The sequence below is a fragment of the Aspergillus viridinutans genome, assembly GCF_018404265.1.
Source record: "Aspergillus viridinutans IFM 47045 DNA, scaffold_12, whole genome shotgun sequence".
In the NCBI taxonomy this organism is placed as follows: domain Eukaryota; kingdom Fungi; phylum Ascomycota; class Eurotiomycetes; order Eurotiales; family Aspergillaceae; genus Aspergillus; species Aspergillus viridinutans.
Window position 1 is genome coordinate 651804 of NW_025091228.1, and position 16294 is coordinate 668097.

The 16294-nt window shown below is 51.0% G+C and overlaps 4 protein-coding genes across 4 annotated transcripts; 2 read left to right on the forward strand and 2 right to left on the reverse strand.

The window, feature by feature from the left end:
- Window positions 1-1307: 1307 nt before the first annotated feature.
- On the forward strand, window positions 1308-3241 carry Aspvir_002638 (putative nucleotide-sugar transporter; the record flags this gene model as incomplete). The annotated part of the gene is made up of 2 exons (XM_043274236.1): window positions 1308-1769; window positions 1865-3241. 2 exons carry the CDS (start codon window positions 1308-1310, stop codon window positions 3239-3241), a joined length of 1839 nt encoding a protein of 612 aa, XP_043130171.1.
- A 597-nt stretch (window positions 3242-3838) lies between these two features.
- On the reverse strand, window positions 3839-5796 carry Aspvir_002639 (DNA-(apurinic or apyrimidinic site) lyase APN1; the record flags this gene model as incomplete). Its single annotated transcript, XM_043274237.1, has 5 exons — window positions 3839-4751; window positions 4812-4946; window positions 5009-5128; window positions 5186-5222; window positions 5289-5796. 5 exons carry the CDS (start codon window positions 5794-5796, stop codon window positions 3839-3841), a joined length of 1713 nt encoding a protein of 570 aa, XP_043130172.1.
- A 604-nt stretch (window positions 5797-6400) lies between these two features.
- On the forward strand, window positions 6401-10265 carry Aspvir_002640 (putative checkpoint protein kinase (SldA); the record flags this gene model as incomplete). The annotated part of the gene is made up of 3 exons (XM_043274238.1): window positions 6401-7393; window positions 7506-7959; window positions 8035-10265. The coding sequence occupies 3 exons, from the start codon at window positions 6401-6403 to the stop codon at window positions 10263-10265; spliced, it is 3678 nt and encodes a 1225-aa protein (XP_043130173.1).
- A 1508-nt stretch (window positions 10266-11773) lies between these two features.
- Window positions 11774-13786, reverse strand: Aspvir_002641 (uncharacterized protein; the record flags this gene model as incomplete). Its single annotated transcript, XM_043274239.1, has 1 exon — window positions 11774-13786. One exon carries the CDS (start codon window positions 13784-13786, stop codon window positions 11774-11776), a length of 2013 nt encoding a protein of 670 aa, XP_043130174.1.
- Window positions 13787-16294: the final 2508 nt, after the last annotated feature.

Here is a 16294-nt window from a genome sequence, read left to right on the forward strand (position 1 = left end):
GATACTAGATATCCATGGGCTGGCCTGGAAGCCTGAATGTCTTTCATCCTTTTGGATCCATTCTTCATTGTAATAAATTAATAAGGATCATCAAGAAGAAGATAATAATTAACCCCGGATCGTCCGGAAGGGACCAACAGCAAATGATGACCCTACAAGATTTTCATCCACAAGGCACAACTTTCGTCAGAGATTTTTGGGGCCTCTTACAAAGTTAACAGGGGCTAAGGCAGGCAGCCAAGAGTCAGTCCCCATTATTATTGTTATTGTGATTAGCGAGGTATCACAGGCAGAGGAAGAGGTATTCTATTATTACTGTCCTTTGCTCAACTCATTATTATTCCATTAGACCTGTTTTTGCTGAAGATTTCTTGTCTTTTGTCATAGAAATCATCATGCCAGGTCAGATAGGTAGAGATCATGGATGTCATTCTGGATCTTAAGTTCTTAACTATGTCCCGCCCAAGGTATCTTTGTTCGGCATCGCTAGCCAAAAGTTACTCACTCCTCCTTAAACTTTGCATCTGGGGCTGTTGATCGACTCACACGACCTTTTTGACATTGCAGAGAGAGAGACTAGAATAATAATTGCCTTAATTGGGCAGCTAACTATGGAGCAAAAGCAGAATTCAAAGTAGATAACTAGTCAAAGGTCAGTTAGGCATAATCCCTGATGACTGTAAACTAAGAACTATCTCTCTCTCTAGGTACCTTTGTAGTATCTGAGTTCTTCCTCCTCTTTCAAATCCCAGTAAACTTCATTATTATTTCCCTCCATCCCAATCCCAATCCCCATCGCGCCCTTGCATCAAGTCGGGGGCGGTGTTTTCCCTTTGCTTTTCTCTGTATCTATCTATCTATCTATCTATCTACAAGAAGTTTGCCTACCTGCAATATCTCTCATTTTTACCCCTTTCGTCCTGGTGTGCATTGACTCCTTTCCTTTTTGATTTCTTTTCCCTTGTTCCCTTCTTGCTCCTCCTGTGAGCAATCTTATTGTCAGTATTATCATTCATTCTGCCATTCGGTAAAAGACCGTCGACCCACGAGACCCTGTCAGATCAATTGATCTTCAACTCTGCATTCCTTTGTGCCGTCCTCAATTCCCTCGAGCTCTCCAGCTGTGATCTCATTCAACCCGACTGTCATCCACTGGGGCAAATCTTCGTGTTTATTTATCGAATCGCTGATGGATTCCACTGCGCCCTAGCAGATCCGTCTTTTCCTCCCTCGCTGTGTCTCTCTTTTTCCTTTTTCCCTTCTTTATTCTCCTGTTTCCGGTTTACCTCGACATACAACCTTACAAAATGGGGCTGTTGCCGGCTGGAAGTCACCATCGACGTCGAAGCTCCGTCCTCACAGGCGCAGGACCCTCATCGCTGGCCGCCCCGACCGAACAGAGGGAGGATCATTCCAAAGCCATTGGCGAGGCAGTCAACTACAAGCGCGACGAACAGAAACCGTTGACGGCCGATGACCCAGACGTCTCCGATCTGTCTTCAATTGCAGAGAGTGTGGAGATGGATTTTGTGACCTCTGACGATGAGCTCCACGATGACGAAGAAACCGGTCTCACAGCGAAACAACGACGTCAGAGACGCCGACGGAGGAAACAACGGCGGCAATTGGATGCTCGGATAGCTGATGTCAAATCCTCCCGGCATGAAATCCTCTCGATGGGTTTAGCAGATCGAAACGTCGTCAAGAAACTGCTCGTCAATGCGTGTCTCATCCTCTTGTGGTACTTCTTTTCCTTGTCGATCTCCGTTGTAAGTGATCCATCATCCCCGGAACCCCCCTGCCTTTTGCGGGGAGGAGCCGTATCTAGACTTTGCATACTGACTCTTTTCCTCTCGTCAACTAGTACAACAAATGGATGTTCTCAGAAGACCGTCTTGTGTTTCCTTTTCCTCTCTTTACGACTAGCTTGCATATGCTCGTCCAGTTCAGTCTCGCGTCCTTCATTCTTTGGTTGATCCCAGCGTTGCGCCCGCGACACCCTTCATCCACCTCGTCCGATTCACCGTTCAGAAACAGTCACGATGCCTCCGAATCGACGCCCCTTCTCACCAAATTCTTCTACCTCACCCGGCTCGTTCCCTGCGGCGCAGCGACGTCGCTCGACGTCGGGCTGGGCAACATGTCCCTCAAGTTCATCTCCCTCACCTTCCTCACCATGTGCAAATCCTCCGCTCTCGCCTTCGTCCTTCTCTTCGCTTTCATTTTCCGACTGGAGACGCCGTCCGTCAAGTTGATTTTTGTCATAGCCACCATGACCGTCGGCGTGGTCATGATGGTCGCCGGAGAAACAGCCTTCAATGCTGTGGGCTTCACTCTAGTCATCGCCTCCGCGTTCTTTTCAGGTTTCCGCTGGGGACTGACTCAGATCCTACTTCTGAGGCATCCGGCTACATCCAACCCCTTCTCCACCCTCTTTTTCCTCACTCCCGTCATGTTTGTTTCGCTTATTATCATCGCTCTGACCGTTGAAGGCCCTGCCAAGATCGCCGACGGCTTTTCCTCCCTGTCAGAGACTCATGGCGGCGCATTTGCCGTCTGTCTGCTAATCTTCCCCGGTGTGCTGGCCTTTTGCATGATCTCAGCCGAGTTCGCTCTGCTGAAACGCTCCTCCGTTGTCACACTCAGTATCTGTGGCATATTCAAGGAAGTCATTACGATCAGTGCAGCAGGCGTCGTGTTCCATGACCAATTGACCGCGGTCAATATTGCAGGTTTGCTTATTACCATTGCCAGTATTGGTTGCTACAACTACATGAAGATTTCGAAGATGCGTTCCGAGGCACGAGGAGGCACCAGGGAGTACAGCCCGAACCTAGACTCGGAAAGTGACGACTCCGGTCGTGCTCGCTCCCGTTCGCGTGGAACGTATCACAGAATTGGCGATCCGGAAACCAGCATGGTCACTCCGGTGTCGCAGGTGCCTACAGGTGACGACTTCACGCCCGTCGATGGCTTGATTGGCGATCGGTGCTCGTTCCAAGTGAGGGCCAGCGGGGCCAGTAGCAACATTCATGGACTCACAATTTCCACCGGGAATCTAAGCGATAACGAGAGTCGACCGTTCTCTCCGCGTCTGGCCGGTCTGTCTCCGCTCAAGTCCGCACCGCCAGTAGTCCTGACCGCCGACTCCCAATTTCCGCCGCGGGTGGGACGAGGCCCAAGCGCTGGAGGCAACTTGCAGCCGTCCCCCGACCGGGCAGTGTCGGGAGAAAGACCTTGACCAGGAGCAACTGGAATTGTACGACGCTTCCATCGAAGCCACTGGTTTGGTTTCAAGCCCCTGTGCTCGGCTTCTGCCCGTGTCCAAGGCGTATCCTGCGAACCTGCCCATCCTGTCAGTCTGGAACTAGCGGGACAGAAAAAGAACGGTGCTTGGATGGTCCTCCAGAGCATCATCATCGATATACACGGTGGACATCACTAGATTTCTGTCGTCGAACTTGTGGGGAGTTATAGATGATCGAGCTGCAAATAGCTCGTGCACATATTCGCAATTGACGTCCCGTGTTGACGGGATGGTTCCGTTTTCGTTTTCGAGTGATACCAATGATTACTTTGACAATGCTGTCTATATATCCTCCGAGTTGGCCTATTGGTCTTGATACCTTAGTTACTTTGAGACCTCGCATGACAATACCCATGTTGCAATGTGATATTGTTTGATACCTCGCTCGATCAGAGTTCAAGTAAAGGCAGCATTATTTCCAGCCATCAATTTTCTTAGATGGCATCATGCATAGCATCATGCACAGCGCCATTCGCTTGAATTCAGTTATAGTCACGTAGTATACAAGAAGCCACGGTCAAATTGCGGTAGTCAATGGCTCTGACATCCTTCATCCTCGCGCTCTAGTTCACTCTCGCTCTCAGCCCCCTTGTTAGCCCCCTTCCTCTTCTTCCCGGATGCCTGCATCATCCCCATCAACGTCTTCTGGCCCTTCCCCGCACCCGCCGCTTTACTCTTCTTCTTCTTCTCTTCGGCCGCCAGTTTCCGCTCATACTGCTCCTGGTGTTTCGCGCGGACCTCGCGGCCCTCCTCGGCGAGCTGGGCCTCGAGGGTCTTGAACTCGGGACTTTCGGCGTCCATGCCGATCAGGGACTCGAGGAGGGCGATTTCGCGAGCCCAGACGGACGGGTCCGGGACGAGGGCTTTCGCGCCGGCGGGTTTAGCCTTGGGCCGCTTGGGGGTCTTTTTCTTGTTGTTCTGTTCGGGTTCGGAGTCGGCGTCACTTGCTTCGTCCTTGATGGTGGCGGGGCGGTCGATGGGCGTCTCGAGGATCATGGGCAGGCCTTCGAGGCGCGGGTCGTTCATGATGTTGTGGAAGGCGCGGAGGCCCAGGAAGCCTGTTCCGATGTTGGCGTGGAGGTCGCGCTTGCTGCCGCGGGGCGCTTTGGAGTCGTTGAGGTGCAAGGCGCGGAGATACTGCAGGCCGATCTCGTCTTCGAACTCCTTCATGAAGGATTGGTAGCCCGCTGGTGAGGAGAGGTCGTACCCTGCTGCGAAGCTGTGGCAGGTATCGATGCAGATGCCGATGCGGGGGTGATGCTCGCGGGGGATTAGGGCGAGGAGATCCCGGAACTCGGGCAGGTAGCCGCCGATTGTGGTGCCGTGGCCGCACATCGTCTCGAGGACGGGGACGACGGTTGAGGTGGCTTCGAGGGCGTTGGTCAGGGCCTTGGCGAGCCTCGAGAGGGCGTCCGGGAGGCTGCTTTGGTTGGCGCTTCCGGGGCTATAGGATGGTTAGTGAACTCAGCCGGGTTGGTTCAGCGTGCGGTGATCGAAGCCTAACTGGAAGTTGTAGAGAGTGATTCCAAGCGCTTCGCAGCGGTGGAGATCGTCTAGGAATGCATCGTATGCCTGCTTGGCCTTGGCCTTGTCCTCTTGTGCTAGGTTAACGAGATATGAGCCATGGGGGAGTATGTGCCTGTTAAAAGTCTCGTTAGTAATTGTCAGGTCAATAAAATATGATAGCTCTGTGTAATTTACTTTGCACCGTCGTATTTGTGTTCCAGACACATCTGACGGAACTGATCTCGGTGTTCATCTTGCAGTGGAGGGTTCTCCCATTTCCTCTGCGACTTCAGGAAGAGGGCAAATGAATTACCACTAGAGGGTACATCAGCCAACATTCACACTCAATCGGCCAGAATCCTCTTATAGTACCCGATGTGCATGCTGTTACGCACAGCATTGAAAACTCCTGATGTCATGAATACAATTAGCTTCTGCTAGGACATACGCATCGAGTAATAGATGAAAGACCAACCTTTTGCGGCACTGACATGGGCACCTACGCACATGCGCACACTTTGTGTTCTGGCTCTCAGAGGGATCATCTCGATCTGCTTTTCCTGCTTGGTCTTCCTCTTCCTTGAGATCTTTCCCGTCACTGTAGTGGTCTCGTCTGCTTTCTCCGGCGCTGCCTGACTCCCCTTATCCACCTTTGTATTGATGGTTATCTCAAGCTCCTCCTCGACTTCTTCTTTTATCGAAACTCTAGGCTGTGATTTCCTCTTTTTTGGGGACACTCCCGGCTTTTCTTGCCTCAAATCGACAGCAGATGGACTGTCGATGATTTCCGATTGGTCTGGGACTGGCGCAGCTTTTAATGTCTCGGTCGACTTGAAGCGCTTGGATCGCCTCAGCGGAGAGCTCTGCTCTTGCAGCTCGTCAATGTCTCTCTTTTTGTTCTTCGTTGGGTCGCTTCTTCTCGGACTTTGAGGGGCGGATTCGGAGACGGCGCTGGACGTCACATTGCGGGATCGTGGTGGCATCGAGTCTGCTTGCTCATATAATATGCTACAAAAACAAAGAAGACGCAATGATGGTCAAGGAGAAAATCCCCCAGTTGAAGCTGTCGAGTTCAGTTGGCTTAGGTTTGGTGCTTCAATGTTCGCGGATGCGGAGAATCGTAGGTAGACGCGTGCTACTGGCGGCGTGACATCCAAGTGTCATTGCGCACTCAAGATTTCAATATTTCGTAATTATCTTATAGCCTATCGAATTGCTCCAAAAGCACAAATATCTTTACGTAGTTCATTATTTCGTCTGACACTTCGTCTACTAAATTTGCAGCTTCCCACAAGCGATGTCGTCCTTCGAATATTACCAAGTAGAGGATAGCGTCCACGTGACCAGTAGCCAGGGCAACCGAAAGGGGCTGTTTATCGATAAACGCAAACTTGCGTAGTTCTCGACCTCAACTTTTTATCTCGACCTTGCTCGACAATCTCTCGACTGACGACTTTTTCGACTTCCTCAATCCGCAATCTGACGCACTCGAACCGAGATTGTCGATTTTGTGCCCTTGACGAATATTTTCACGACTCGCACCACAGCAATCCATTTTGACCCCACGCTTGTTTATCTGTCGCCGCCATGGCGGCCTCCGAGGATCTCATCAATTTTGATATCATCGAGAATCAGAAGGAGAACATACAATCATTACCAGGGGGACGCTCAGCCAAGGAGCTTGCTCGCATCTTCTCCCCTAGAGACCCTAGTGACAAACTCGCGGCTCCATCACCAAAAGAAACCAGGACCCTGAATGATGCCATTCGACAAGAGTACGAGGCAGAACTGCAGGCTATTGATGACTCAGATGACCCGCTTGATATATATGACCGCTACGTGAAATGGACACTGAACGCATACCCCTCCGCACAAGCGACCGCCGAGTCCGGTCTGCTTCCTCTACTTGAACGCGCCGTCAAGACATTCCTCTCCTCAGCCCACTACAAGAATGATCCCCGCTATTTGCGGCTATGGCTTCACTACATTAGGTTCTTTTCAGACTCACCACGTGAGACTTTTGCGTTTCTGGCGCGTCACCATATCGGTGAAGGGCTAGCGCTTTTTTATGAAGAGTTCGCCGCTTGGCTCGAAGGCGCTGGACGCTGGACGCAAGCAGAGGAAGTGTATAGACTGGGGGTTGACCGCGAAGCTCGACCAACTGAACGATTGATCCGCAAATACAGCGAGTTCCAGAAGCGCTACGAGCAGCGCACACAGGATAATGGACCATCATCACCCGCTTTACCCGCGGTGCGACCCGCACTGGCTGCCAAGATCGATCCGTTTTCTCTGTCTGCAGCCCCGACTGCGGAACCGCAAGCGCAACGCCCCGCTCCTGCCGCTGAGGCTGCCCCGCGGACGAAGTCGGGGAAGCCCAAGATGGCTATCTTTTCAGACGGCGACTCGGCAGCAAGCCAGCCCGCTGTATCAGGAGAGACTAAGGGATGGGATAGCATTGGGTCGATGCACGAGAGACGTAAGGAGAACAGCGTGGAGGCGAAGCCGTGGGCCGGGGAGACCTTGAAGGCAGGAAAGAAGGCTGCTCCGAAGGAGAAGATGCCGATCTTCAGGGATGAGGTGAGTTCATGTTCGCTCTTCTGTCACCCTTTCTTGAAATTCCATATATTTACGATCACAGGACTAATTGGTGACATGTACCGAATCTCGGTTTACGTTTTCATGTATTCAGTCAAATCCAAATCTATCTGTCGCAGAAACGATGCAAGCAAAACAAGTTCCAGATCATCATGTAAGGGAAGCGGTAAATCCTCGAACCGGACGACGAGAGCGTGTCTTTGTCAATCTCGAGGCAGTATATCCTGATTATAGGAATCCAACCAAAGAAGTCAGCTTTGAAGAACTTCGGGCTATGCACCGTGGATGGATGGATAAAGACTGGCGCTCGCACAAGGCACCTTTTAAGGAGATATCCGGCAATGTCGCTGGTTCAGAGCCACCGGCAGGAAATGTGATTGAGCAAAGTCTGGATCATGGGCTGTCAGAGCAGTTTAGTCAAAAATTGAAAGTGAAAGATACAGGCTCACAAGAGACACAGCGGGCGATTGAAGATGGATTGAATGAGAGCAAAGCTGGCAAAGCACGGAAAATAAAACTACGCGAAGTCAAAGGCGAGACACAAACAAGTAAGTAACATCTCCTGGCTGCATTGTCGTTCCCTCAATTTCGAATTCCTCACTAACTGTTGACAAACTGTCCAGTCAAAATGAAGTTCGACTCTCCAACAGGAAGCAAGATTCGGCGCAAGAGCACGGCTGAGCCAACAATGACAATCCATACTCGCGCTGCCACCGACGAGATCTACAGCATCTTCAATCAGCCACTCAAGGCAGAGACAGAGAATGTAGCAGACAGTAGTGACTTTGAGGATGACGACTACACAAGTGCCGGTGAGAGCACATGCACTGGTCGCATCTCTGTCACCTCCAGTGACTTTTGCGACGATGAGACCACTACCTTTCACAGATCTGATGATGAAGCCGAGGAGGAGGCCTTTGAAGACCAAACGCGGGCTGAGAGTGTTGTTGACGGTGAATGGACTCAATTCTCCACTAAAGAGGACCCAACACATTCACTGGGAGTGGATCCCATCTCACCCCGTGCAAACACAATGGATGCTGAAGAGACAAGCACGAGAGAACGATTTGTGCCTGAGATGCCAGAGGACTATAATCCACCTTATGGTCCGTATCGAGATCCTGCAGTAGTCGCGCAAAATCGGCTACCTTTTATGACGCCGATCGTGGAGCAGACCGAGCACTCTCTCCCTTCGATGACAGCAGCTCGAAACACACTGTACAACACCAAAACGCCATCCAAACCGCAGATGGGAAACCTCTTTACCACTCCGCTGATTGGTGCAACACCACAGCAAACCGAGAATCTCACTGGGTTCACTGAGGATGTCGCGATGAGTCCTACGGCGAAGAAAGCACGACCCGGCCTTAAGATACTGTCGCCCTTGAAGGAACAACAGCAGCATCGGGTTATTATTGATGATACCCAGTGTAATCCCACCGACAAGAGCATTCGCAACACCATTCTTCAGGCCGTGGACCCGCCGCTTGCATCCTACCCTGGGTACCACGGTCACCCTGAAGTGGAAAGCCACTATGCGCCTGCGATCCAGAAGTTTGTCAAAACACATGTCAAGCGTCCTCGAAGTGGTGACGAAGCGTCATTTGATGTGCCAATTCTCGAACTACCCGGAGCACAGAGATGTTATATCATCAGGCGAGAACTTGGAGCCGGAGCCTATGCGCCAGTGTACCTTGCGGAAAGCGTCGATAGCCTCGAGACTTGGTCTTCCTCCGATTCGGAAGCCGAACCCGCAGACGATGACAGTCGAGATTCCCAATTCACAAACGGAAGGAAAGCGATAGCCCGCAGTAACTCCCGTTATGGCTTCGAGGCGATCAAACTGGAAGTCGGCCCTCCGAACGCATGGGAATTTTACATGATTCGGATCGCTCACGAACGCATAAGTCAATTACCAGAGCTATCCCGTGCGACTGACAGTATCATCCGCGCCCACGAGCTTCACGTGTACAAAGGGGAAAGCATTCTGGTGGAAGATTACCGCGGGCAGGGAACACTCTTGGATCTGGTCAATCTGATGCGCAGCGAGTCAATCAAGGCCAATGGCACTGGAGAAGGTGGTCTGGACGAGGCTCTTGCCATGTTCTTCACCGTGGAGCTATTCCGGACCGTTGAGGCCCTTCATTCGTGCGGAATCCTGCACGGCGATATCAAAGCCGACAACTGTCTCATCCGCTTCGAAGACAAGCTCACTGCACCCTCACTGATCGACTTGGAAGAAGAGATCACCGACCCGCGCGAGATCCACTACTCCCCCCGTGGTCTGTGCGGCTGGCGCAACAAGGGCCTGTCGCTCATCGATTTCGGTCGCGGTATAGACATGCGAGCGTTCCAGCCTTCTGTTCAGTTTATCGCCGACTGGGAGACCGGCGAACACGAATGCAACGAGATCCGCGAGATGCGGCCGTGGACGCACCAGATCGATCTGTACGGCCTCGCGGGAACCGTGCACGTCATGCTCTTCGGGAAATACATCGAGTCAACTCCGGTCCGGAAAAGCGAAGGCGGCTCGGCGTCCGTGCGGACTTACCGCATCCGCGAGTCGCTGAAACGGTACTGGGACCGCGAGATCTGGACCGATGTTTTCGACCTGTTACTCAACCCGTGTACCGAGCGCTGGGCGCGCATGGAACTCGACGCCGCGGGTCCGGATCGGGACCTCCTCAACGCTGAGAACCAGCCGATCCTCCCTGTCACTCATTCCATGCGCTATGTGCGGGAGAAGATGGAAGCTTGGCTGCTCGCTAACGCAGAGAAGAAAGGCCTTGGTCTGCAGATTCGGAAGCTAGAGGCTGTTTTTGCGGAGAAGAAGAAGAGATTGGAACGGAGCTAAGCTGCCTTTTGTTTTCTTTGCTTGATTTGATACCTCCTATTCTAATGATGGTTACGATCCCGCATCTTATACCCTGTTGCCTTTGCCTTTGTTCCTCCTCTCCTGCAGCGTCGGCGTTGGATTTCAAAATTCCGGTTAATTCCTGATCATACTTTACTTTATCCTACCTATTTTCTCGCAAATGGATTGTTCATAGTCACGCCTACGTCCCTTCAATCTTCCAAGTAGGAAGTAAATCGATGACTTGATTAAATTGCAAACATTGGCACTCGCTGTCAAAGTCCGATATCTGAATCTAATGCAAGCGATAGGCTACGTACGTTTGAGCACTATCAGTCAAATCAAATGAATTGAATTCATACTCAGATGAGAGATCGAAGATAAAGAGAAAATAAAATAAGATAAAAAATGCCATAGATGCATATGCAACTAAATAGCTAGGCAGCAACGAAGCCACGAAGCTAAGCCAACTGAGTGAATCGAACGAGATCAAGTGCGTTGAAACGCTGCAACGACAGAAGAGGAACGAACACGCTTGCTTTGCTTTGCTTTGCTTGCTTGAATTGAATCGTGTCATCTATGAGGTGAGGTGGGTCGTTTCAGTCAATAAGTCCATTCCGGGTCGTCCGTATCATTTCATCAAGCATGTCTGTGTCTGAGATGAGAGGGTGGATATGTGAAGAAGAAAGGTCGGGTCATTTGGCCCATAGAATTGAAGATCGAGGCGATTCTCTTTGCGTGTTTTAAGGGGTTGAAATGGGCAAAACAGAGAAAAGTGAAGACAAGGCAGAAATGAAAGGAAAGTTAAAGATAGTGGAGGGTCTTTTTTTCGAGAGATTTTGTGGTTTTCTTGATCGAGTTCAAAGAGTGTCGAAGAGTTGGTAGAGAGGAGGAAATGAAATCTGTGCAATGAATGTCGTGCTTGACGCAAAGGGGCCATGACATTAGCAGGAGCAGAGCGGTATGTCGCGTGCTACCTGTTCTCAATCTGATCCAAAGCAGCCACCTCGGTTATGCAGGGAGTAACGAAGATAATCAACGAATCAGAGATATAGAAAAATGGAGAAGACAATCCTGCTGTGTTCGGAATGTCGGTAGTAGAAAGTCAAGTCGTACGTCCACCATATTCGACAATGTCACTCTGGCTTCAAAATCATCGTACAGAGGTTCGCAATATGACATGTTGTCCGACCTGCGTAAATCCAATGCGGAGGTCATGTTTGTTTCTCTTGAGTGTATGCGTTTTTCTTTTTTTTCGTCAAAAGGGGCGTTTTCGATTTTATCGTCTCGTTTCTATCACAATGGAAAAACCAGACTCGAATTGGTTTATAAGTCATTTTGTCATCAAGGTCGTCAGTACCGTTTCTGTCGTTATACTCCTGATCACTTTGTCAGGGCCAAAGTCGTCCAGGTCATTAGTACATTGGGATCGAATTCCAGGTCGATACCAAGATGAAAGAAGGATCGCGGTGCCGACACTGCCATCAGTGACTCGTCAAAGATGGTCATTATTGTCGCCTCGAGTAAGACATATTCAAGATCTGTCTGCGGATTCTTTCCGCATCGGATATGCCCTTCTCAGTCGGATCATACGGCAGTGCACCGGTCACCTTCTGTTGGTCCTTGGGTGGAGCACCTCGGTTGACGGGTCTGATTTGGGGTAAGAGTCCGCTCGCAAAAGGGTCAGACAAAGAGGGGACGTGTCTGATTCTCCGTCCCTCGTGGCGTTTAGATGCATCCACCTTGAAAGGAGAGCCGAGGCGTTTGAGGTTCTCCCCGCTCAAGTTCAATAGCGGGTTGGGCAGGGCTCTCTCAACAGGCGTGCTTTCCTCATTTCGGGACGCCGAAGAGGGCGGAGAGAAAAGCTGGTCCAGGTTTTGAGGAGTGATGGAGCTTGTTGTTGCTCCACGATTTCGGATTCGCAGGCGACGATTACCGATGTCACTCAACTTGCCTTCCCGAATCAGAGTCTCCAGATGACCCTGGGTATCGTGATCTGTGGACACTTCAGCGTGTCTTGACACTGAATACACAATGTCGGTGTCGTCGGTAGCTGGTAAGACTTCTGTGCGTGGAGGAGAGCACAACCGGGACCCGGTCACGTGTATTGTCTCTCGCCTGGTTCTGGGCGTATGTCTGTGAGTTCTCTTTCTCGAATTGGTCGGGCCCCAGGTGTGGTATGTAAATGGAGAGCCAAGGCGCGGGATGGACTCCGGATGCTCCGCATGGAGCTGTGTTATTTTTGCAAGCGGTCCTGCCCAGCTGGCCTCCGGCGCGCAGGCCACTGCCTGATTCGGCGGCCAGTCGTACGCTGTATTCTGTGGAGAATGATCCTCGACCGCAAGCTGCGAAAGAGGTCCAGGCACAGAGCTAGAAACCAGGGAAACACCCAGATCACGAGTGGCATAAGTCGTTGAGCTGTTGCCAGGGCTGTCTAGAGGGTGCTCCTCGTGCGAAGGCCGCGAGAACAGATCGAGGAACGGAGTTGGGCTGCGAGACTGCATGAGCCTCTGGTAATGAGGTGCGATTGAAAACTTGCGCTTGCAGAGAAGCTTAAGACGACGCCTAGTCGAGGCTTCAGTCTTGGGCCAGACAGTCTTTGGCGATTCTGTCCGTGGCGTCGGTGTCGTTTCGCCGCTCTGTGGTTGTTGCGCTTGGTGCAGGGAGGATGTGAACGGTCGTGCAAGCCTGTATCGCTTCCTTTCCCACGATCTCTTAGCCTCTCTAGCAACCCGGTGTGTGACACCGAGCGGGGGAATACTACCAGGTGTCATTTTGAAAGGGGTCATGGTCGGATCTTGTATGTAGAGCTGATAGGTATTCCAGAGGTGGTTGTCCATATCCAGAGTCCACCGTTCTCTCTTGGGAAAGCCGCGATTCGTTCTCTTGTGGCTCGCCGGAGCCACAGATGCTTTTTCCGCCATCTGCTTCGGCGGAATCTCCAGATAGAAGAAGGGATCATAACTGTCACTTTCTGCGCTGGTGCAACTTCCACCCAGGGAACGCCGCGAGGCGAAAGTTTCACATGAGGAAAGCGAGGAGTCAGATGCCTGGGAACAGGCAGACCCAGGGCGCTGCAGCGACTGCCCAATGGCTTGAGAGTCCCACGAAGACCAACCGTCGGTGGGTTCAGACGGACTGCCGCGGATCTGGGCCGGGGGTGTCTTCAGGGCCATTCGGTCACGCGGAGGCGCCAGGAAGCGATCATCTTTGGTAATGGATCCAGGGTACGACTGAGCTATAGAAGCGTCTTGCGACGGAGGTAACTCAATAGAAGGCAGTGGGATGTCAGACGGGTCGGCGGTAAGCGTGGTGCGATCGTACTCTGCCTGCGCGAAGAGGTCGGTCCCCGAGCGAACGCGCGACCTTCGTAAACGGCAACTCGAATGGCGAGGAGGTGGAGGTGGTCCGTCCACATGGATGGATGCATGTTCAGGCGTCCGAGGCTCTTCGGTGCCTGTGGAATAGAAGGTGAAGTTCTTCGGCAAGGTGCGCGACAGCCCATGTTGTCGGTAAGCCATGGCGTGGGGTGTCGGGGTCGCTTTGCAGTACGACCGATAGAATAGGAACAACGATTGTCGTTTTGTACTCTCTTTTAGTTCTGGTCGGTACCCCTAAGCGAATATCATTGCGCTCGCACGAATGTGTTATCAAGTAAATCTTTTGAGTGTCAGACCGCAAGCACAGGCTTTGGGGTTCGTCGCACACTGCTTTTCGCTCTCAATTGCTGCGCGATACTATCCCGAGGAACAGTAAATTAGCAGAAGCGCAAATACAATCGCAGTCAAAGTGGGATCCGTTTCGATCAATGGTCGAACGTCTTCGGTCAACAATGGGTGTACAGGAGGGTTTCGTAAGTCGTCAGGCAAAGCAACAGAACAGAAAAAGGAGATGAAGCTCGTCAAGGTGTGAGTGGTCGGAGTAAGGAAAAGCGATCGAATTTGTGTGTAAGGGTCAAGCTGATGCGATAATGCGCACGAGAAATTGGTTGCGACTCAAGCTCGTTGCAGTAGCTGCTGTGGTAGCAGAGGCGGTAGTAGCAGTATCACATCGAACGGTTCCCGCGGTCCATTTGGGCATTTGGCAGGTAATGGAGAGCGAAGTCGTCATTTACACCCGACAAGGGACACACAAAAACGCCAGACCAACACAAAAGAAAAGCAAGGAAAGGAAAAGTACGAAGAGACGGGAATGATGCGAGCAATGTGCTCGCAGGTAGAAACAGCAGTAGGGGTGCAGGAAGGAAAAGTGAGGGAGAGAATCGGAGAGAGAAAAGTAGTAGGAGTAGTAGAGAGGGCTGGTAAGCGGTAATAATACCAAACGGCGCAGTACCTGAGGTACCCCTAAGGCACAGCAGTACTAAGTAGAGAGTACCTCGTAGGGAGGTACTAAGAGCAGTACCTAACGAAGCTATGTACCTAAGCTAGCTTAGGGGAAACGCAAGCGACGCCTCAGGCTCACAGTGGTTAGGTGCAGTCCAGGGCCTCAGCAGTAGTGGTTCCACTCCTGCAAATTCAGTTAATCAATTACTCGGGATAGACAGGAAATATTGAACACGTTTTAAGGATAATGTATGATAATCTTGAAGATCAGAGAGAAAGATGTTCTGATGTTGTTGTTCTGCTGTTCTATCTATCTACGTGGTGTCAGGTATGCGGCACCATAACATGATCCTCAGACATCAACAACATCATCATCCTGACTTCTCTGGAATGCGAGGAATTGTCTCGTGATTCGTGTTTTGCAATTGATGTCTCGATCTCACGTTCATATGATTTCTATTTATCGTATCTCCTTGGTTCTGTCTTGCAAACGTGGTATGTTCTGACTCTTCCACCCCAGAAGACTGACTTGTCCTATCCATAGTTCTGCTGGAATGGAGACATTAAAACTTAGTCATTGGACTGTCTTATATCCGCAAGACTAGTCGGTCAGCATTTCAGAACCGCCTCACCGCACCCGACGATGCTCTATGGACAGTCAGAGGCCCGAAAATCTCAGAAATTCCCCCTGCTTGACAAATCGCAGTCGTCCTTATGGAGTAGTTCCTCCCACAGAGCCAGTCGATTTCCTCCTAAGTTTGCCAATTCTAGTGTGATGGCTTGGTCCTCCTGTGCCTCCTGGCCCCACGAAGACTGCAATCACTATTTGCTGATTCATTTACTGCTTTAAACTGCAAGGGTGCGACTATTAATACTGGGATGCACGCGGGATGCGGGTGAATCGTCAACGTCTTTCCACCATCTTGACATCTGACCTCCGGCCTCTGAGAACTGACTTTGATTCTCAAGACGAATACATCGGTACACATGTCAAGTGATGACCTAAATTCTTGTACAGAACTGTATTCAATTGAGCGGTCTATCCTAGCCCAGGTCACTAACAAGGTGGAAATTCGGTGGCTGGGAGAAATCTTCCGGCTCATACCGCCAGGCCCGATTCCCAAGGGGAAAGACAGTCTCAACCTTCCCGATTCAAGCCCTTCTAGCGCTGGGTTTGTTTCAAACTTTCAGAAAATTCAAAGTCAAACCCCAGTCTCCTGCAGAAGCGGTTTCTCCACCATTAGACGGACGAACCACGACGTGAACACGGGCTGAACGTGCATCAATCACTGTCTACCAGACACAGACGCGACTAACCGCCTCACAGGCCAGGTAGCAATCACTACTCCGTACTCCTTTTCTACCCTGCAGTCATCAGTATGTTTGGTACTGAGTATAGGTGGTTAACTAGAGTCGAAATAAACTACCACAAAAAGCTTTTACTTCCAGAAGGGCATTCATTGAAGCGGACAATCAACAAAGAAGTGACAGTAGTCTTTGTTCACTTGTTGCTTCCGAGAGTACCTAGGTAGAGATGAGACGGACGGCTCAGACCAACGCGTCAAGGAGGGGTAAGGAACGCGTCTGGACGCGTCTACCACGCGTATCCGCGCGCGTGGTAAATTACCGTATCATGCACGTCGCAGTGGATCGACGGCGTAGTAAAAAAAAAGAAAAAAAGAGCAAAACTTATCAATCTCTAGACAT